Here is a 23,029-nt window from a genome sequence, read left to right on the forward strand (position 1 = left end):
TGAAACTCAGCACTTGAAATGCACCCATCGACACCCATTCTGTGACCTCAATATTCCAGTCACTTGGCTGAAAGTGCAGTCTCTTGCAGCAGAACAGTAGCATATGCGTAATGTGAAAGTTAAGCGAATAATTTCTCTACCCTATTCATAGAGAAAATGATATACTTTGAAAAGCCTTTGCCTGAACGGCAATCACTAGTCGCAACGGTATATTTCAGAGGACAAGAGAAATCAAAGCAAATCCTTACACGCAGTGATGAGGCTGAAGCCCTCATCAAAGAAGTTTCAGTGACAGCTCTTTGTGGTGGTTGTAGCTTAAATCCAGTTTCATCGAAACACAACTCATTTAGGGGCGTGTTTTTTTCTGAAAAGTGTTTGCTAACAGTGTAGTTAGACAGAAAGCCTAGCATTTTTTGCAAGTACCAGAGGGTTCTAGTTCAAAACCATACTTGCAAGAGAAAGAAAAAGACAAAGAAAAGAAAGCGCAAGAGATGATGCCAAAACGAAGCACTGTAAGGAGATTTCTCGCAATTTGTTGAGAATCAAGGAGAAACATGCGAAAGCGAAAAACAGATGTCTCGTATGAAAGCGCAAAATGAGACTTACAGAAGAGGCATTCAAAAGTAACATTAGGTCTCTTCCCTTAAAACAACTACTTGCTGTCAAGAGCTGCTTCGTTGTGGCACAATAGAAGTCACATAAAGGCATGCAATACAACGATGAGTGGATTGTGGAATGCATCACGATGAAGATTCGAAGCCCGAAGTTGTATGAATATCCCCACAAAGAAGCCATCATGGTGCTGCCTGGGAAAACTTGTCTGCGAAGGTACCTGGAGCATTTCGAGGGTGGCTTTGGCCTCAGTGCCAATATTTTTAATGCCTTGACTGAGAAGACGAAAACCATGGATGTTTACAGCCGTCATGGTGGGCTCGTAAACAACGAGATAAAGCTCTTCGAGCACCTAAATGTAACATCAGTTGGTGAGTATATATCTTTAGAACCCATATTGTTGTGTAAAGTGCTGCGCACATCAAGAAATAACCACTATGATTTTGCCCTAACGAAGTGTATTACAAAAAAGTGTATTACAAAAATTTCATGCACACATTAAAGGGGCTCTGCTAATTAAGGGCAACTATTTTTCATAGAAATGTATCAAATATATGAATACTTCAAGGAAATCTTCATCATCGCCGACATAAGTTGAGTCAAAGTGCTCTGAAAATTTATATGATCCACGGGCTCTATGCTGTGCACGGGAAAGAGAACCAAAATTGATTAATGCAATTTTTTGTGCACCGTCTTCCTGGGCGCTTAGAGGAGGAGGTCGCTTAATATCGGACGTGCTCTATGTAGGACTTCTCAAGAAACTGTCGAAAATTCTCAAATTAATAAAACTGTGATTCTTGCTTGCCACCTTTGCAATTGTTTACGTTGTGTGCAGAAATTTAAGATGACTATCATATTGCTACATGCATATTGCCAATGTCTGGGAACATATGTGCTGGTGTGCCCCACGTGGAGGACGAAAGGCTATCACAAATCGAGCTCTCATCTTAAGTGGTCAGCACTGCGACCACTGCTTTAATAATGTGTTCATTATAACCTTGTTGGACAGGCGTCTCGTCGTTCACGCAACAATATCATCATGGCAGAGATCGCAATAATAATTCAATTAATGAAAACAGATGAATTCAAGTAAAAAGGGACAATTAAGTCAATCCCTAGAAGAGCCCACAACTACTATGAGATATCCAAAAATCAGTCACATTAGAATATAGCGGAATGATTTAAAAAAAAAAAACGGCATCTCAAATATAGCGGATTGATATAAGAAAACTGCATTTCAAACGAAACCAAAACACTAAAGAGCGCAGTGCTTGTACAATGCGACCAGAATCAGCAAGCGTTTTTTTTTTTTTTTTTTTCGTTTCCTGGGTGTGCGAGCAAAGCTTACCAGAACAGCATGCACTCAGCTCGCGCTAATGAAAAAAATAATGCTAACACCACTGCAATTACTGCCGACAGCAGCAGTGACATTCTCGCATTTGCGCTCCACAGTATATTAGTGTCGGCTCCTACACCATGGTTTCAGTTTAATTTCATCTCTTCGCAAGAAATTACCAGCAGAAAATGTTATATTTTTTTGGAAATTTTTCGGGGCATTCTACAACCTTGCAAAGCCACCCAGAGGAGGCAACTGCCCCCCAAACAACCTCAAAGAGTTGCTCAGCCCTATTGAGTTCTCTGCACCAACGAACCTTGTGGACTGGATAGATGGCCTTCTTGACTGTGGAAGCATCAATGACGCAGAGGATGTCATTCAGTCACTTTTGTCTAGTCAAATTGTCGACCAAAACCACAAAAGCACTTCCACCCACCCCTACTGCCCCCACGACAACACATGCATTGCACCCTCCAAGACAGTAATATTGTGCCCTAGTAATATTGAAGGACACTTCCAAAGTGTGTTTGGCGAAAGCCTATGCCCAATTAGACGTGGTTGGTCTAGCTCTCTCAGCTTGCTTGAGTGGGCGAATTGTAACCGGGATACTCGGGAGACGCTTGCGTGCGGGAGCCTACCGCCTAACTCAATTGCTGCAACGAGACGTCTGATGAAGGAGCGCTGCCGCGCGTGCCATTGTGGAATCTCATGACTGCTGAGAAAGTGGAAAGAGAAGAGCGTCTGATAAATACTCTCACCACTAAAGCATTTTGTAGAGATTATAGTGCAGATGATTAACCACGCGAAGATGAAACATGCGGCCCCGGTGTCATCCCATTTTGTGATCTATCAAAGTACCTTTTGTTGCAAGGTTTGATTTGTTGATCACTATCTTTTAAAAGTGTGCACATCATACTTTGCATTCGGTTACGTTGGCTTAGGCAACATAAGCACACCTAAATGCCTTTTAGAAGCGATGCTTCATGCTGTGGTTGGCATTATCCCCCCCTATAAGTGCTGACATAAGCTAGAGAGAACCTAGTGCAAGTGCGAAAACTCTTTGAGGCCGGGCATGCTAGCATCCAAGGCACACCGCGGCCGTACACTGCGAGCGAGTAGGAGACATTAAAAGCTTTCGCCTTATAAATTCCCCCGACGTCATGTATAGGGGCACTATTGTGTTTCATTAAAATAAATCAGCCTACGGTCACTTCACTGAACAAAAAAATATTCTGCTTCAAGCATGAAAATGGGCAGCGGCTCCCTTGCAGATGCCGTGGAAACACGGTAGGCGATGAGAAGTGGTAGCGCCGCGGCACCCTCCCGCGCTACAGCGCTCCAAGCAGCAGCCGCCGGCATTCATCCAATCTGGTGCCACCTAGAAGGCTGCGGACGACACACTAGCCAGTATATTCTAAGCACTATAGTACATGTTTATTTTTAAGAGTGCATTCTGAGTGTCAGATTATTAAGCGTACATTGAGTGTCAGATTACGCATCACAATGAGTTTGAGGCAAGCACTTCGATGTCCGTTCTACAACGCCTAAATGAATAAAATTTTTGCTAACAAATATTGCCAAAGCAATGAAGTGCATACGCGAGCAATGTGTGTTATCATTGGTAGTACGAAACTCGCTTTATCAAGCACGAATGACGCCTGCAATTTTCGCCTTTTCAGTTGCATTCTCCATCCTGTGCATTCAACTGTTTTATTACGTGTCCTAGAATGTTATGTTGATAGTTGTCTTTCTTTTATATATATATATTGCAAATGGTGATGCATGGGTGTCCACATTGTCGGTGTACAATCAAAGGCAAAACCAAGGCATTCGAGATAACTCCGGCGATCGCGGAGACTAACGTCAAAAAAGCCTTATTGTGGTCACGACCAACATTTTGCGATTTATCTGTCTGATGTACATGTTCAAATTTGCTATGTTAGGTGAAAAGTTAGAGCCTTCAAAACCTACGTGCGCGATGCTGTGTGACGGCGACCACTTCACATTATCGGTTGTCGCAGCGTGTGCGATGTTCATCACGTGCATCACTAGTCTACTGTTGCACGATGCGCACCACAATCAGTGGCTCTGTTGAGCTTCACATTCAAAGTTACCACGGTTCTCCATCAAGGTTACTCAAAACAATAACAGGGTACCTACATTACCACACTTTCTCACGCGAACGCAAGTAATTTGCTTACGCAACACATACACTATGGCCCGTATCTAGCGCTCTCACCATTCTGCTTCGCGAAAACTACAAAAATCAGTAAAACGGAAGTCATTTGCATCCTTGGCAATTCACAGCACATAGCTTCAAATTAGGTCTTTCATTTTAGAGCACCGAGCTGTTGCTTCTGCTCTTGTTTTCGCTGGCAATTCACAACACACAGCTTCAAATTTGTGGAAATAGGTTTGCACTAGATTGATTGATTTGTGGGGTTTAACGTCTCAAAACCACCATATGATTATGAGATACGCCGTAGTGGAGGGCTCCGAAAATTTCGACCACCTGGGGTTCTTTAACGTGCACCCAAATCTGAGCACACGGGCCTACAACATTTCCGCCTCCATCGGAAATGCAGCCGTCGCAGCCGGGATTTGAACCCGCGACCTGCGGGTCAGCAGCCGAGTACCTTAGCCACTAGACCACCGCGGCAGGGCAGGTTTGCACTAGGCTTACTTACTAAGCGCAACCGTTTAGGGATGCGACGTCCTCCACTGCCGCTGCGTGCGAAGACGTTGCGGCGGGGTTCGTCGTTTTTCTCCGGCACGGTGCAGAAACCCCGCACGAGGCAGGATAACAACAACGGATTTATTAACCGAAGATGCAGCACAATGCGACACTCACGGGCTTGCAGGCCGTATAGGGTACTCCGCAAGACCGAGCAAGTACGCTTGCCTAGGTCGCGACGACTCCCGCACAAGGGCCGAAGTCGCACGCATGAACGAGAAGCAACCTGCTAAGCAGCGCGTCAACCTCTCGTGGAGGCCTGAGAGCATCTGCCGCGACGAGCGAATCGTCGGGCGCAACATAGCTCGTAGGAGAGGAGGATGTCAGCGCAGCCCAAAGGGAAATGGCGCTGCGCTGTGACGTAGGCCCGCGCAGCACGCCAGCGTAGCGTGCCCGGACATGCCAGCACGGGAAGGAGCCAACAGTTGATTCGCTCAGACCAAGAGGCGCCCCGGCAGCCATCTTGGCGGATGCCGGTGCCTATGCGCGCCTAGGCTACGCTGTCGGCGCGCGCGCGGCAGCTGGGGAACAAGGTGCCAGGTAGGAGGGCGCTCTCGATTCCCACAATTTATGTTTTTTATCGTAGAGCGCCGAGCTGTTGCTTCTGCTCTTGTTTTCGCCGTAGTTCTAGCGAGTGAACGAGCAAGCACTTTATGGCGATTCAGTGACGCGTTTATGGCGGAATGGACATGTTCGACAAGCGGAGAAGAATTCGTAGCTCTTTTTCCGAGTGTTCAATGAGCAAACAAAGCTAACATTTCACTGAATCGCTGGTTCGCACGCGTTAGTTTAACTTCGTTACGCAGCAAACTGTGCAAGAAAATTGGGCTGTGCACTACCCAGAACTGCGCCGACTGGTGGTGCTACGTGTCTGGAAAACTCTAGAGCCTGACATCGACCGCTACGGACCTGGGAACTCGCGCTGCGATGCAAGACGGCAAAACCCATGACGAGTCGACCTCCGAAGATTCATCCTTGTCGCTGTGGTGCGGAGAGTTTCCGTCAGCACCTAATCTGACATCTCCTCGGCAGTAACAACAAGGCTGTCTTAATTTAAAAAAAAATGCATTCACAGCAGTGAAACCATGCACACACACACGGCGTGGAAAACTAACAGCGCACGACATGGATACTGCGCAAAACTATTCTGTAAAGCGCTCTCCATATGCAGCAAGGCCCCACATGTGACACCAACTAAAGACGTAACAACACAAAGTGGCATCACCTGTGTCACTTTAGGTGCAGTTCAGACTACTGCAGCATTCAAAGAGTGGCACTGCTTTCTTTTTTTTTTTTTTTTGGTTTGGAAAAAGGAGAAGGACACATCTGCGCGGCCGCAAGAACGGCAACAATGTTGGCTCGAATGATCGAACGTGTGGTTTGAGGAGGAAAAAATTTGCAGATCCCACGTACAGTGGGAATCGATATGCAAAGCACGAATGAGGAAGGTTGATATGTCACTTGAAAATCAGCACAACGTTACGAGGCAGACGTATATTATGCTGTACATGACTTACGTGTCATGAATATCACTTTTGGACCTGTCATTTACCTTCTTCGTCTATTCACATCATGTGATATCAAATTTGGTATATGTGGAGCAAGTGAAACGGCCGTGATCACACTATGACCGTAGCATGTAGTTGTGTTTTGCATATTACATATGTCCTGATTATCATGTTTGCACATGTCATTTCATCATCAGCTTGACTACGTCCACTGCAGGACAAAGACCTCTCCAATGTTCCGCCAGTTAACCCGGTCCTGTGCTTGCTGCTGCCAATTTATACTCGCAAACTTCTTAATCTCATCTGCCCACCTAACCTTCTGTCTCCCCCAACCCGCTTCCCTTCTCTGGGAATCCAGTTAGATACCCTTAATGACCAGCGGTTATCTTGTCTACGCGCTACATGCCCGGCCCATGTCCATTTCCTCTTCTTTATTTCAACTATGATATCCTTAACCCCCGTTTGTCCCCTAATCCACTCTGCTCTCTTCTTGTCTTTTAAGGTTACACCTACCATTTTTCTTTCCATTGCTCGCTGCGTCGTCCTCAATTTAAGCTGAACCCTCTTTGTAAGTCTCCATGTTTCTGCTCCGTAGCTAAGTACCAGCAAGATACAGCTGTTATATACCTTCCTCTTGAGGGATAGTGGCAATCTACCTGTCATAATTTGAGAGTGCTTGCCGAATGTGCTCCACCCCATTCTTATTCTTCTAGTTACTTCAATCTCGTGGTTCGGCTCTGCTGTTATTACCTGCCCTAAGTAGACATAGTCTTTTACAACTTCAAGTGCACTATTACCTATCTCGAAGTGCTGCTCCTTTTCGAGGTTGTTGTACATTACTTTCGTTTTCTGCAGATTAATTTTAAGACCCACCTTTCTGCTCTCCCCGTTCAACTCTGTAATCATGAGTTGCAATTCCTCTCCTGAGTTACTCAGCAATGCAATGTCATCGGCAAAGCGCAGGTTACTAAGGTATTCTTCATTAACTCTTATCCCTAACTGCCTCCCATTCTAGGCTTCTGAAAACCTCCTGTAAGCACGCGGTAAATAGCATTGGGGAGATTGGGGGGCACATGTCATTTACCTTCGACTATTCACACCAGACGATATCAAATTTGGTATATGTGGAGCCAGCAAAACGGCCGTGAGCACGCTACGAGCGTAGCATGTAGTCATGTTTTACATCACATGCACGTGATGATTATCATGTTTGGATGTGTTATTTACCTTCATCGTCTATTCACGCCACATGATACCAAATTTGGTATATGTCGAGCTAGCAAAACGGCCATGGATGCACTATGAGCGTAGCATGTAGTCATGCTTTACATGACACACATGTCATGGTTATCATGTTTGGACATGGCATTTACCTTCTTCGTCTATTCACATCATGTGATACTGAATTTGGTTGATTTGATTGATATGTGGGGTTTAACGTCCCAAAACCACTATATGATTATGAGAGACGCCGTAGTGGAGGGCTCCGGAAATTTAGACCACCTGGGGTTCTTTAACGTGCACCCAAATCTGAGCACACGGGCCTACAACATTTCCGCCTCCATCGGAAATGCAGCCGCCGCAGCCGGGATTCGAACCCGCGCCCTGCGGGTCAGCAGCCGAGTACCTTAGCCACTAGACCACCGCGGCGGGGCAATACTGAATTTGGTATATGTGGAGTTAGCGAAACGGCCGCAAGCACACTATAACCATAGCATGTAGTCATGTTTTACATGATACACATGTAATGATGATCATGTTTAGACATGTCATTTACCTTCGTCTATTCACGCCATATGATTACAAATTAGGTATATGTGAAGCTAGCGAAATGGCCGCGAGCGCGCTATGGGCTTAGCATCATGATTAACATGTTCAGATGTGTCATTTACCTTTTTCGTCAATTCACATAAAGTGATACGAAATCTGGTATATGAGGAGCTAGCGAAACGGCCGCGAGCACGCTATCAGCGTAGCATGTAATCATGTTTTACATGACAGGCACGTCATGATTATCATCTTTGGATGTGTTATTTACTTTCATCATCTATTCACACCACATGATACCAAAATTGGTATATGTGGAGCTGCGAAAGGGGCACGAGCGCGCTACGAGCGTAGCATGTAGTCATGTTTTACATGCGACACATGCCACAATTATCATGTTCATGTCATTTACCTTTGTCGCCCATTCTTGTCATGTAATACCGAACTTCCATGTTAAGGTATTAACTTGTGTTCGCCATGCAGTCATATGACACCATACCAGTTCTGCAATATGTTATGCGAATGGAACCACCGCAAAAGCAGCAAGACTATGAAATGTAATACATGATATTCATGACATACATGTCATAATTTTCATGTTACGACCAGTCACTTATTCTCATCATACAGTCATGTTATGTCATATCAATTTTGGTATCGATAACATTATCAAAACGGCCAGGAGAGTGAAAAGTCGTAGGCAGCTAGATAGATAGATACGCTCAAAATCGCCGAAGTTCGCAAAGAAATGCTTCGCATTTAAAATGAGGTCCGTTGGCCCACTGTCTTGCGCACACCTGCATGCAATAATGAGCGCTCGCTCTTGCCTGGGAGTCGCCACGAGCTCGCCATGCATGCCGCGATCCCTTCGCGCTTTGTCGGCGGCGCCGCAACCGCAGAAGATGCGTGCTCGTGCGAAGATGACCAAATCCAGGGCGAAATTTCTAGATGGTCCGCAGCGAAAATTTGTCATATAAAGGATGTCTCTCGCTGTTACTCTGTCACATAAAGGTGGCAAATACATGTGCTTTTCAGCAGGGAATTGAAAAACTTTATAATATCCCGGAATTCGTTATATGAAGTTTTAACCCCCCCCCCCCCCCACCCAATCACCCACCCACACACAAACACACACACACGCACACAAGAAAAAGAAGTGTATACTTAAGGGCTCGTTTTTCCGTGTTTTGACAGATCTCTCTCTCTCTCTCACACACACACACACACACACACACACACACACACACACACACACACACACACACACACACATTGGTGGCGCTGACTGACACTCCCACGTTTAAATTCACATAGATACCCAATAAAATGGCGGGGGGATAGCTGTCATGATAGCTCAGTGGTAAAGCATCCAACGCGTTATTCGAAAGTCGCAGGTTCGAATCCTGATAATGAATCAGGATATAATGAAATACTAGTTGTAACGAAGTAAATGAAGAATGGTCTTGTAATAGTGTTAGGAATAAATATTTATAACAAATTTTCGGATATAACAAACTTAGTTTTGTGTAAGATGAGACTTTGCCCCCCCCCCCCTCTCTCTCTCTCTCTCTCTCTCTCTCTCTCTCTCTCTCTATATATATATATATATATATATATATATATATATATATATATATATATATATATATATATATATATATATATATATATACACACGCGCACACACACAATATTAATGAGATCTAACAGACAATAATGTCAAGTAAAGAATAGGGGAAGTTATTAATCCAATTGTCATGTAAATGTGAAGAAAGAAAAGTGAGTGAAAAGATAACTTGCCGTGGGCAGGATCCAAACCTGCGACCTTCAAATAACGCGTTCGATGCTCTACCACTGAGTTGTCATGACAGCTATCCCCCGCGCCACTTTATAGGAATCTATGTGAATTTAAACGTGGGAGTGTCAGTCAACACCACCAGTAGCTATGGCGGTGAGTGTGGCACACTCTTTATGAGCCGGTTTGGCGTCACGTAGCACGTCAACTTATTACGAGCTGGCAGCTGCTCAATCGTCCCTCGTATACAATCTACGAGACTCTCGTTAATGAATTAAGAAAAATTACCTTATATATAGAGTCGATCCCGAATATATTAAATTCAAAGGGGATTCGCAAAATATTTCGATATATCAAGAATTTGAAATATAAAATATGCATAAAGGCCTAAAGTGAAAATTGAAGAATTTCAGGCCTCAGAAATCATTAGAAGAGCTAACATAACGATTCGCTCAAAAACAAGGTGCAAACTACAAGTTACCCCACTTTATTTAGTCCGCAAACTTGCCTTGCTTCTTGCACGCTGTCAAGTTCCAGTCATCCTTAATATCATTGAAACTTTTTAAATAAGCGAACTTAGCTCCTTTGGCCACAACGTTCATTGACACAGAACTCCGTTGCAAGCTTTGTAGCATGACAAAAGCTTGGTTAGCGGCGGAAGCGAAGGCATTGGCACGTTCATAACCGCACGACTCCACTTCCGCGGCACCGGCAACGGCAGCCAAAATCCAAGCATCGATACAGTCAGAAACGGGGTCATCTGTAGCAATGAAGTAGCTGATAAGTCACAGAATTCACTGAGGCATTGTACGCTGTTGTCAACAGTCATGGTGCACCCAAAGTTGTCACCTGGCTCGCAAGGAACGTTTACGACAGCGTTTTAGTTGACGTCGCTCCAAGCGCCAGACATAATTTTTATCGCTACATGCGGGTCAATGTTGATTCAACTCTCAATGAGGATTTATCAAGAACGAGATGAGAAGGTCACAAAGTGCAAAAGATGCAACGCCGAGTTCGTCGGAGTTCTCACTGTCGACATGTTGGCGATATCGATGTCACTGTGGCTTTGTGGATTGGCAGCCACTGCTTTTAGCGGCTTTGATGCGAAACGATTAAAAAAAAATGTAGCCTCCGAGACACGCATTCTGAAACAAAAAAACTTTAAAAATACGTCACAAGGTTGCACATCTCGAAGGTCATGTTTTTCAGACTCGCATGCCATTGTACACTAACAAACAAGGAAGAGAATGCGAACCACATGCGAACATTGCACTGAGATCACCGAGTCACTTCGCATTCTCTTTCAATGCCCTTGGCAATCAGTCTTTTGGAAAACACTATGCCCGCGCGATAAGACCTGCAGATCGCGCATCAAATGTACCGATGTACACGCAAGTGCCGTGCAACGAACGAGATCAGCGCGATAAAATGACACCGTTTTTTTTGTTAGAACGTGGCCTAAAATTGATGAATATTTGCTAGGGAAAATGCACTTTCTGGGCTTCGGCGTGGCGCAGCGTTCGATATAGCAGATGTCCCGCTGTGCGGGAGTTTAATCTACGGGTGCACTGGTCCCATACTTTTGCATGGAAAATTCAAGAGGACTTTTCAACTGTTTTATATAGCCGATAGTTCCATATATAATATAAAGAAGATTTATTGAGCAGAAAGGTTGATGCTTGGAAGGCTTGGAAGGCGATGCACCAGCCGCAATTTCCGAGCTCAAGCCGCTGCTGCACGCTGATGCTGATGATGCTGATGACCTCTGCGCCGGAGTACTTTCTCTTCTTTACCATGGCCCCGCGGAGAAAAAAAGGAGCCATCCTGGCGACTTAGTCCCGGGCAGGCGGCGTTGAACCGTGGTACTGCTTGAGCCTCTGGACGTGTACAACCTCGCGGTTGCGACGTCGCAAGTCTGTTGGTGGCGTAATAGGCTCAATGAGGTAGTTTACTGGCGAAGTTTGTTCGACAATACGATATGGCCCATCGTACTTTGGCAGAAGTTTGGAAGAGAGCCCAGGTGTGCGATGCGGCACTGACAGCCACACAAGAGCACCCGGAAGAAAAACAGGAGTTGAGGTCTGGACATCATGAATTGCTTTTTGCCTGTTTTGGTCATCGCAGGTAAAGCGCCGAACTAACTGGCGACATTCCTCTACGTGTCTGGTGGCGTCCAAGATCGGCAGGCACTCGGACGCGTCCGGTCGATAGGGTAGAATGGTGTCAATGGTGTGGGAGGGGTGACGGCCATAGAGGAGGTAAAAAGGAGAGAAGCCTGTTGTTGCTTGCGTTGCCGTATTATAGGCTTATGTAATGAATGGGAGAACTAAGTCCCAGTTAGAGTGATCAGGCGTCACATACATAGATAGCATGTCACCGAGAGTACGATTAAAGTGCTCGGTAGCCCCATTGGCTTGAGGGTGGTAAGCGGTACATGAGCGATGTACCGCCTACAATGGCCTCGGACAAGAAGGCGCGGCCACGGTCACTGAGGAGTTCTTGAGGGCCTCCATGACGCAACACAAAATGATGCAGTAGGAAAGTGGCAACCTCCTGTGCTGTAGCCGTTTGAAGAGCAGCGGGCTCAGCATAGCGGGTTAGATGGTCGATAGCAACTATTATCCACCTGTTGCCAGTCGGAGTCAATGGGAGTGGCAATAGGTGGCAATATCTATTCTGACCCGTTCGAAGGGTCGGGAAGGGCATGGTAAAGGCTGCAGTTGACCGGCGGAGGCGTGTGGTGGAGATTTTCGGCACTGACATTCGGCACAAAAGCGGACGAAGTTGCAGACGAAAGTATACATACCATGCCAGTAATAACGATGTCGAAGCCTTTCGTACGTCTTGAAGACTCCTGCATGGCCACATTGTGGGTCAGCGTGGAAAGGGGAACAAATCTGCGACCTCAGGGTTCGTGGAACGACGGGCAGCCACTTGCGTCCTTCTGGTGCGTAGTTGCGTCGATAGAGAAGCGTGTCACGTATCGAAAAGTGTGGAACTTGGCGCCGGAGCGTTCACGTCTTTGGGAGTTTCGAAGTGTCGGAGAGATGATTTAGAAGAGACGCAGTCCACGGGTAATTGCGTTGTTCAATGGCAATGGTGTCAAAGTCAAGAGATGACAACGTGGAATCGCAAGCGGAGTAAGCTGTGGCATTCTGGAACAGGGGGGAACGGGAAAAGGCGTCTGCGTCAGCATGCTTCCGTTCTGACCGATAAACCACGCGTATGTCACAATCTTGAATTTTCAACGCCCAGCGAGCGAGGCGGCCAGATGGGTCTCTTATTGAATTTTCAACGCCCAGCGAGCGAGGCGGCCAGATGGGTCTCTTAATGTCAAAAGCCAGCACAGTGCGTGGTGGTAGGTCATGACGTCAAAAGAACGACCATATAGGTATGGCCGAAACTTTCCAAGGGCCCACACAATGGCCAAGCACTCCTTTTCTGTGACGCTGTAGTTGCTCTCAGCCTTGGTAAGTGTGCGACTAGCGTATGCCACGACGTATTCCTGATACTCCGGTTTACGCTGTACAGCACCCAGGCCACACCACTGGCGTCGGTGTGGATTTCAGTTGGAGCTTCAGGATTGAAATGGCGTAGAATGGGTGGCGTCGTGAGAAGCCATCACAAGATGGTGATAGCATCGTTGCAGGCAGGGGACCATGATAAGAGGTCTTTACAGTTGCTGAGAAGTTGCGTGAGAGGTGATATAATAGACGTGAAGTTTCGGATGAATCGCCGGAAATACGAACACAAGCCGATAAAACTTCGAAGTACTTTGATGGTGGCAGGTTTAGGAAACGCCGTAACAGCTCGCGATTTCTCGGAATCCGGGAGAATGCCTTCCTTGGAAACAACGTGGCCCAAAATGTTCAGTTGACGCATGCCAAATCGACATTTTTTTAGGTTTAATTCCAAACCGGCGTTAGTCAAGCAAGTAAGGACGTACTAAAGGCAACATAAGTGGGTGTCAAAGTTAGGGGCGAAGACCATGACATCATCGAGGTAACACAAGCATATCTTCCATTTTAGTCCACGCAGGATGTTGTCCATCATTCGTTCGAACGTTGCAGGTGCATTGCTAAGTCCGAAGGGCAGGACGGTGAATTCATATAAGCCATCTGGCGTGACAAAAGCGGTTTTGGGGCGATCGGCCTCCGCCAAAGGCACCTGCCAGTAGCCTGACCGCAAGTCTAACGAGAAAAAACTCGGCACCCTGTAAACTGTCCAAAGCATCGTCTATGCGCGGTAGTGGATAGACATCCTTCAGCGTGATCTTGTTCAATCGCCGGAAATCGACACAGAAACGAATAGAACCGTCTTTCTTTTTGACGAGGACCACCGGAGACGCCCATGGGCTCTGTGAAGGTTGAATGACGCCTCTGCGAAGCATGTCGTCTACTTGGTCAGCAATGACGCGGCGTTCTGTAGCAGACACGCGATATGGTCGTTGTCGCAGCGGTGAGTGGGACCCAGTGTCGATGTGGTGTTCTACTGCTAAGGCACGGCCGAGAGATGTTTGTTCAACGTCGAAAGAATGGCGGTAGCACTTAAGAATGATGAGGAGTTGTGAACACTGCGAAGATGTCAAATCTGCAGCGATGAATGGTTGAAATATGTTTGCCGACGTTGAATCTGCCGCTGAGACGACAGCCAGTTCACAGACGGAGTTAGAAGGCACCTCATCGGGGACGGATATAATTCTGGTAGAACTGATTGTCTCAACGTGGCCAAGGCACTCGTGACAAAGTAGGGATAAAGACGACGACTCATGATTATAAATTGGCATCGTGGTTGAGCCTTCTACAAGGTCGGGAGCAGCAAAAGGCAGGGGAGGGCTCTTCGGACGACGAATATTGAAGACGGAGGGAAGAAGACCATGCCGTCGGTTATGCCGCTGCATGAAACTGGCACGAACGCAAAAGAGCATGGAGGGATGTAGGTGTTATCATTAACGACAAGTTTAGTGGCAGACTGGGTGTTGACGGACGCTTGGTCATTCAGTGAGCAAAGTTCAACCTCATCCCTAGCACAGTCAATTACGGCGTTATGATGCGACAAATAGTCCCATCCCAAGATAATAGTATGGGAGCACAATGAAAGAACCATGAACTTTATCATATACAGAACGTCCTGAATTGTCACGTGGGCTGTACATACTGCGGTCGGTTGAACAGGTTGAGCACTGGCTGTGTGAAGCGATAATCCGGAGAAAGGCGTCGTAACCTTACAAATTGAGCGGCAAAATCCAGCACCGATAACAGAAACAGCTGCACCGGTATCTTCAAGAGCAACAGTAGGGATATTTTCGACGAACACATCAATAACATTGGTAGGTGACAAATGAGGACTTGGGAAAACCGAAACTTGCGCAGCTCTTGCCTCGGGAACTGCGTCGTCTAGTTTTCCTCCTCGTTAGACGTGGGCCGTCGACCCATAGGAGAAGGCGAGCGGCGGCATGGAGAGGGCGAGCGAAGATGTCCCGGACGAGGGCGGTGGTCTCCCTGGTAGCGGGCTGGCATTGGAGTGGAGGAACCGTATTGCGCGTTGGAGTCAAGCGGGAAGAAAGGCTCATGGCAGTTTTCATTGGTGATATGCGTCTGGCGGCGGCAATACCTTGCGATGTGTCCGGGGTATGGACAATTGTCGAGGGTGCGCCACGGGATGGTGGTGCTAGTGCTGGTCCAGTGAACTGGAGCTGCGGGATAGCTCGCGCGAGGCTGGAACAAAGGCACAGGCGCCTTGCGAGTTGGCATGACTGCAGCCGCGGCGTAGGTGAGAGGAGAAGCCACAAGATTAGGCTGGCGAGCAGCTGGTAAGGCCTCGGCGACCTCTCCTTGAACAACGCCACGAAGAGACGACGGTAAAGTTGTGGTAGGTTCTGGTGTGAAAGGCACCAAGGAAAGCTGTCGTGCGACTTCTTCGCGGACAAATGCTTTTATTTCGGTTATTAGTGACGCTTGGTCATGACCATTGATCACACTAGACAGTGATGCCAAATCGTGCGCTGGAGGACGTCTTGTCAGAGCTCGCTGCTTCCGCAATTCATCGTAGCTTTGGCACAGGCTAATTACGTCGTTAACAGTGGTCGGGCTTTTCGCCAAGAGCATTTGAAAAGCGTCGTCGTCAATCTCTTTGAGGATGTGCTTACATTTTTCAGCTTCCGTCATTGCGGTGTTCACGCGTCTGCACAAATCGACGACGTCTTCTATGTAACTAATGAAGGTTTCACCCGTTTCTTGCGCGCGTGTGCGTAAATGTTGCTCGGCACGAAGTTTTCGAATGGCAGGTCGATCAAAAATTGCTACAATCGACGTTTTAAATTGCGGCCAAGTTCAGACGTCTGCCTCGTGGTTTTTAAGCCAAAGGCTGGCTACACCCGCAAGGTAGAACAAAACGCGTGTCAACTTGTCCGCGTCCGTCTATCTGTTTAAAGCGCTCACGCGTTCGAAAGTCGAGAGCCAATCTTTAATGTCGTTGTCATCTGTTCCACTGAAGATTGGAGGCTCCCACCGAGGAACACTGCCTGGACAGGTGGCCAGAAGAAATGGAAGCGTCTGCTGATCGGCGTCCGGCATAGCAGACGGTAGCCGTCGAGAACGGAGTTCCAGGATGGTAGTGGGAAGGTATAGGGGACGGTTCCCAGCACCTCCACCAATTATAAAGGAGATTTATTGAGCAGAAAGGTTCTGCGCCGGAGTACTTCCTCTTCTTTACAATATATATATGTATATCCGTTTGATATATCCAGGATAAACTCTGCCTGCCTGTCTGTCTGTCTCTCTCTCTCTGTCTGTCTGTCTGCATGCATGTGTGCGCGTGTGTGTGCGTGGGGGGGGGGGTCTTACAGACAATAATGCAAGAAAAGTATAGGAAAACGAAAGGTCGCAGGTTCGGTTCCTGTCTACGGGAACTTATCTTTGCATCCACTTTTCTTTTTTCACATTTACATTACTATTATGTCTAACAACTTCTATACTTTCCTTGCATTATTGTATTGTCTATTAGATTTCATTAATATTGTGTCAAACAAGAAAAAATAAGCCCTTAAGTATACACTCCCTTCCTTATATATATATATATATATATATATATATATATCTTGTTGCATGTTTACTAAGAAGGCAAACATTGTACAGTCTCATGTAAAGAATATGTAGCTGTTCAAAGTTAGTCTCACAACTGTGTCATAAAATCACATTTGCCATTTTCTGCTTTTCTTTTGACTACAAATTACTACCTCAACTAAAACTGAAAACACACAAAATAATGAGCAAGTTATCTCTGTATTTTTCACAAAACTCTATACAACATTCATATAAGAACAAAACATGTTCATATTTGTAAACTGCAAAAAGTTTGGGAGAGTTGGCAGTGGTTCCTTGGGGCACTATGATTCAAAAATCGAAAGCACTCCTTCGAGGTCGCTGTCGGCCTTTTCTAACACCACTGTTATGCGAAACACTCTTATAGCACACCCCTCTCTCTCTTTACGATATCATACAAGAAAAAGCATGAAATACACAACGAACTATAAACCAGTTTTCACTTCTTAAATACTTTTTCATTTTGTACATTTTCAAAAAACTGATTTGGTTGAGGCTTTAAAAAAAGCAATAAAAATTTTCTTCAGCTTACTTGGAGGTGGGTTGACCTTTGAGACCAGGTATGTAAAAGGCTCAATAAGAGATTTCCTATCAAATGCCGACACTTCAGCAAACCGCACTGAAATAAAGCACAGATGTGAGCATATTTTATTAAAGAATTTGAAGTTTTTTTCATCTCTTATTCTAGCCATGGAGTACATGTCATTCCATGACTACGAATGACTGCTTCAGTGTACCAGAAGCAAAATTACAGTGTTTTTACACAGAAACTTTTTTCAATAAACAATGCATGTTTAAAATATTTGACCTAAAATATACTTGCACATAGCTAATAAGTTACTGGGCATATTACAAAATAAAAAAAAAGACAGGTTCAGCATCTTTTTAAAAGCGTATTGTTACGATTTTTACACATCACAAAAGGAACATTTTTCGTTTCCCTGGGATGCCATGCTATTGCTCTTCACATACTGAACAACTCAGCCAACACATATGCAATGATTTATTTGATTTTATAAAGCTTTAGTCTTTGAGCATCAGCAAGCCAGCCTCATTGCAATGGATATTATCCTGATGAGTCATTGAGGTTGCATAGAGTTTGCGAATACTGCATCTTGCATGAATTCGTCACAGAAATCTCTATTGGGGCCGCTGGAGACAATACACTCACCGTAGTTCACATGTACCATGAGCAAATGGCAGATCTGCCGCTAGTACATCGTGAATTGCTATTTCCCCGTGACGTCACTCTGTCATAACACGTCATGAAGAGGCCGCCCCCTCTATATCGAAACCGAAAATGTCTTTTTAAGATAGCGATATTAAAAACATACGTGATGCATTCCCAAGCACTATGGTACTCTTTTTAATGTTCTCGAAACCTGTGTTCTTATTTAGAGCAATAATCCCAGAATATTTAAAATTCGTGTCAGTACTACTTTCAGGAGCACACGTGATCGTTCTAGCAAATCAACAATATCTTAAGCATCTTTTTTTTGCTGTCATTTAATACCATAAAAAATGCAAATACGAAATCATACGTCTTCGGTAAAACCAAAGTTGATACAAACTGAACAATAAAAAGCAGAAAAAAGTGAAAGCTGAAGCCTTCAGTGGTAATGAGATGAAAACTAAGCTACGTTTTTACAGCATAACTATTCAGCTTTTTGATAGGTCAGTTTACACTACCAGAAAACTTAAGCAGCTCCTGGCATAGCATAAAAAAAAATCTTGGTTTGGATCAAGAATAGGATCCAAGCCATCTCCGTGGCCCACAGGGCCCCAAAAAAACCCTATCTGTGCGTCATGTACTACAAGGTGCAAAAGGGGGATGAGGGTGGGAAGGGCAGAGACTCCCAAGCAGCTTCGAAGGACCACTGCAATGGCCATTTCTTCTGCATCATCAGTGAAGTTGGTAACTATTGTGACTGTGTTGACAAGTGAGCCATGGCGTCCACCAGGGAGACTGTGTGGGTGCCTCGATTTTAATATCTTGCAGCGTCAACAAAGAGGACTTGCGTTTCGTTGCACATGATCTAGGCAAGTATGGCCTTGGCTCTCGCTTCTCTTCATTTTTCATTGTGGGTCAAGTGTATGTTTCTGGGAATTGAATCAACTGTTATCACTTCATTCATGGCATTTGTGCAAAGTTGGGACTTTTCTGGCGACATGAAGAGGGGCTGAATGCTCGCTTCTAACAAGATCTTGCTGCCCACCCTTGAGAGAGAGTCGACTATTCTGGGCAGGCCACTGTGCCTCAAAAAGTTCGGTAACTATATTGTGCAGGCCCAATTGCAGGAGTCGTTTCATACTAGTGTTGTGAGGGAGGCTCAGGACCATTTTCAATGCTGTTCTAATTGGTGTATCAATTTTGTTGAGCTCAGTCTTCTTCCAATAGAAAAAAGGGGCGGCATATGTTACATAGCTGATGAGAAAGGCATGAAATGCCTCATGAGGCTGTCCTCTTTTAGACCATCCATCCGTCCTGCTGGAAACCTGCGATACGACTCTGGTGAAGTTGAGGGCACTCTAAATATATGAGTGCCTCCATGTTGTTACTGTTGTAAGCCCTAATGACCATGCCCAGGATCTCGATTGTATTACATCTAGGGATACTGCCTCCGTCCCTGGCGTGTAGGGGAGGGAGCTAAGGCGCTGTCTATTCCTGGGGCCGTGTTTGCACAGGAGCTTTGATTTGCTGGAAGATAGCTTCAGCCACGTATTTTGAAGGAACGCTTTTGTGGTGTCCAGGGCATGCTGTAGGTTTTTCTCCAGAGTGCCTAGTACGCTGCTCGCAAACCAGATGCTAATGGATACACACGGGAGAAAGCAGGTTAAATGCCAAGCAGCTCCATCATAGCACAGACATGCTTAATATAGTATAGCAAGGGGGTGGGAAAGGGAAGTTTGGTGTAATAAAGGAGGAAAGCAGATATGCTTATCAGAAAGATGAAAGTAAAAAAAGATGAAGAAAGACATCAATCTTCATTAAAGACGTCAATCTTTATTCACCAGATGGTGGCACTTGTTAGGCCGACAATTTCTCAGGAAGGCTACAATTTTTCAGTTAGGCTTACAGTTTCCTACAATTTCTCAGGAACCCAGCTTCCCTGTTACTTCAGGTTAGGCACTAATAGGGCGAAGCTGCCTCAATTTTTATTATTTGTAACTTGGAATACATTCCAGCAACCAGTACTACCTCCACAATCAGAGAAAAAAAACAGTCATTCCTTATTTCTGGGTTAAGTGTCGACACAGGTTACTAGCAACACTTGTGAAACTATATTTTGCCCACTACCAATAGTAAAAGTATAGTAAAAACAACATCACTGATTGTGTTGCCAGAGTACTAATGCCGAGACAGGGAGTATAAATAGCTGAGGAAAGACTGCATGCTCCATATCCGATTCAACAACGAAGGCTATATGTGTACACAACCTGTTTATCATCATCATCATCATCATCATCATCATCATCATCATCATCATCAGCCTGACTACATCCACTGCAGGATACAAGCCTCTCCAATGTTCCCCCAGTCAACTCGGTCCTGTGCTTGCTGCTGCTACTTTGTACCCGCATCTCTGGGAATCCAGTCAGTTAACTTTAATGACCGGCAGTTATCCTGCCTGCGCTACATGCCCGGCCCATGTCCATTTCCTCTTCTTAATTTCCATTTCCTCTTCTTGAGAAACCTGGAGGGTTGAGCTTTAATTGAGGATGATGCAGTAAGCGATGGAAAAGAAAATAATGTATGTAACCTTAAAGGGGCCCTGAAACACTTTTTTGAGCTACCATGGAATTATTTCACTGAAAAAGTGCATTGCCTCACAAATTCAACGCCGCAACAATTATAAGAATTCATCCAGTACTAACAGAGTTACCAATATTTGTCACATGCTGCAATCACATTCTCTCTTCTTTCGTCCCGACGAAAGTGCTGGAAGCTAAGCAGGGAAGGATGAGAGGGGCAAACAAAAAACATCACACGTGCCTCGTGACCTTGACCACTTTTTTCTTCGAATACGAAGCCTTTTCAGTGCAATCGTGCGCACACGCGTAGACAATTGACGGCGTCTCAAGGCCATCTCTGTAAAAACCGAGCGCGCCACGTTCAAATCAGCCAATGGCTGACAGATGGGCAATCTCCGTGCGATTTTTGAGCGTCTTCCGTCATTTGTTGAGGGAACAGAAAGCAATTTTTAGCTGACCTTGATAATTTATATTGTGCATTCCGAACCACGTGCTGCGCTATGACATTTGGCTCGCGTGTTCTCGGGAGCCTCTACTACCAATCAGCAGCATTTTCTGACCATGCTCAAAAAGTGTTCCAGGGCCCCTTTAAGAGACAAGAAGAGAGCAGAGTGGATCAGGGAACAAACCGTGGTTAAGGATATTATAGTTAAAACTTGTTTATGTTGGGAGCTATTCTCACAGTGTACACCTTATGGACATGTCCACTTGGGCCTCCACTGATTGGCAGGAGCTCAGTGAGCCGCACGCCGTCAGTTTCCAGTCTTTCTTCGCGCAGCTTTCACGCAGCTTTCACAACTCTCGACACTAATGAGAAAGACCGAACGCGTTTTGCCACAACACATGCTGCTTACAGAGATCTGCTTTTAGACGCATATTACATGGGTCATGCATGAGCTCTAATCGTGTTAGCCCTTGAATTGGGTTTAATGCGGCTGCCTGCCTGATGCCCTAGGAAGGTAGGTACGCATTTCCTGCATCGTTCTTCAAAAATATAAACACGTTCATATGCAAGTTCAGAATTGTCAAGTTTAAGAGTCCTGTTGCTGTACATTTCGTCCACTTTCTTTCTCTCTATGCTGGGGATGTGCTGGCGTGTTTTGTGTTTCGACTTGGTCAAGAGCGCCATGGCGTTACCTTTTCCCCCCTTTTTTTTTTTCCGTAACTGAATGCACTCCGCTGAAAGGGACATGTCCACTTAGTGGACCACGAGAATGGCGCCCCTGGTTGGGTCAACCTGAGCCCAAACGAGAGGAAAATACATGGCTCATTAGATAAGCCTTCACCATAGTCAAAATGTCCCGACTTGACCTCAGTGTGCTGTGTATGACTGTTACCAATCACTCTGATGAAGTCACTACAATTTTTGAAAAGTACTAGTTCTCCTTTCGCCAAGTGAATACAACCAAAAACTAATAATGCACACATTTAGATCCTATGATCTCATTCTTTTAATGTCAAAATGGAACATGACTGACTGCAGAATAATTAAACATTTAAAATATTTTAATATAATGACTGAAACTCAGTCATAACCAAATGTTACCCTATTTTCTTTTTTGGAATGTACAATTTAGTTCCTTTGAATTACGCTATGCGAATTTGATTCATCCATACATGGTGCATCATAATTCGCACCTGAAGGGGAAATTGCCTGTTAAGCCAGGCATGCATGCCACAATTCGCAGACACTACAGCATCCTTACACAGACTTTAGTTTTACTAGTTCAAATAAGAACAGGAGGCTCACCAGAAAGGAAACACAACAATATGATGACAGTGGCGTGAAATAGATATTAGTTATGACGTTGCTGTAAAGAAATTTATCATAAATAAATAGTTCTTAGATTCAGAAACATTTACCTTCAGCATAGCTCGTCAGTGTTTACAAGAGAACACATACCACATGAAAACATAGACAGAAAAAAAAAAGGAATGATGAAATAAACCATGACAAAAACTGCTGCATTTAAAAAAAAACTGGGACGCAGGCTGCTTCAGCGAGTGAGAAGTTTACCCTTTCTCACTGATGGCACAACTCAATGCATCAGGTCACTTGCTACCATATCACACTACAATATCACAGGGTTACAGACCTGTGCCACTTGTATCCTTATACAGACTTCTGCTCAATGTTTCTGTTTCCTGTGAAATATGAACTAGAAATATTGCATTAGTAAATATCACGCAGCTGTCTTGCATTTGATTACTGAGCTACCCAGGGTGCAATGTACAGAAGCCACATTTGACCTGGACTGTTGAGTTTTGAACTACCTACATCTAAAGTGATTTACAGGTATTTTGGGTGGTGATTCATAAACGTGAATAATTTTATATAGTCACCAGCACAGTGCATGTGCGTGATTTCAAGTGTGGTCTTTAATTTAAATGCCATCAGTGCCACTTTGCCTAGAGTCACTG

The 23,029-nt window shown here is 45.1% G+C and overlaps 1 protein-coding gene across 6 annotated transcripts in view; it reads right to left on the reverse strand.

The window, feature by feature from the left end:
• The window catches only part of kappaB-Ras (NFKB inhibitor interacting Ras like 1), a 100,986-nt gene that overhangs the window by 15,523 nt on the left and 62,434 nt on the right, over nt 1-23,029 (reverse strand). For 5 of the 6 annotated variants that reach the window (XM_037427338.2, XM_037427335.2, XM_037427339.2 and 2 more), the window contains one exon: nt 17,388-17,474. In XM_037427338.2, coding sequence (XP_037283235.1) covers nt 17,388-17,474 — 87 coding nt within the window. Of the gene's footprint in view, nt 1-17,387; nt 17,475-20,371; nt 20,551-23,029 lie in introns of those variants that run through there. The other variant, XM_075877243.1, reaches the window with a different exon arrangement.

The sequence above is a fragment of the Rhipicephalus microplus genome, chromosome X, assembly GCF_043290135.1.
Source record: "Rhipicephalus microplus isolate Deutch F79 chromosome X, USDA_Rmic, whole genome shotgun sequence".
In the NCBI taxonomy this organism is placed as follows: Eukaryota; Metazoa; Arthropoda; class Arachnida; order Ixodida; family Ixodidae; genus Rhipicephalus; species Rhipicephalus microplus.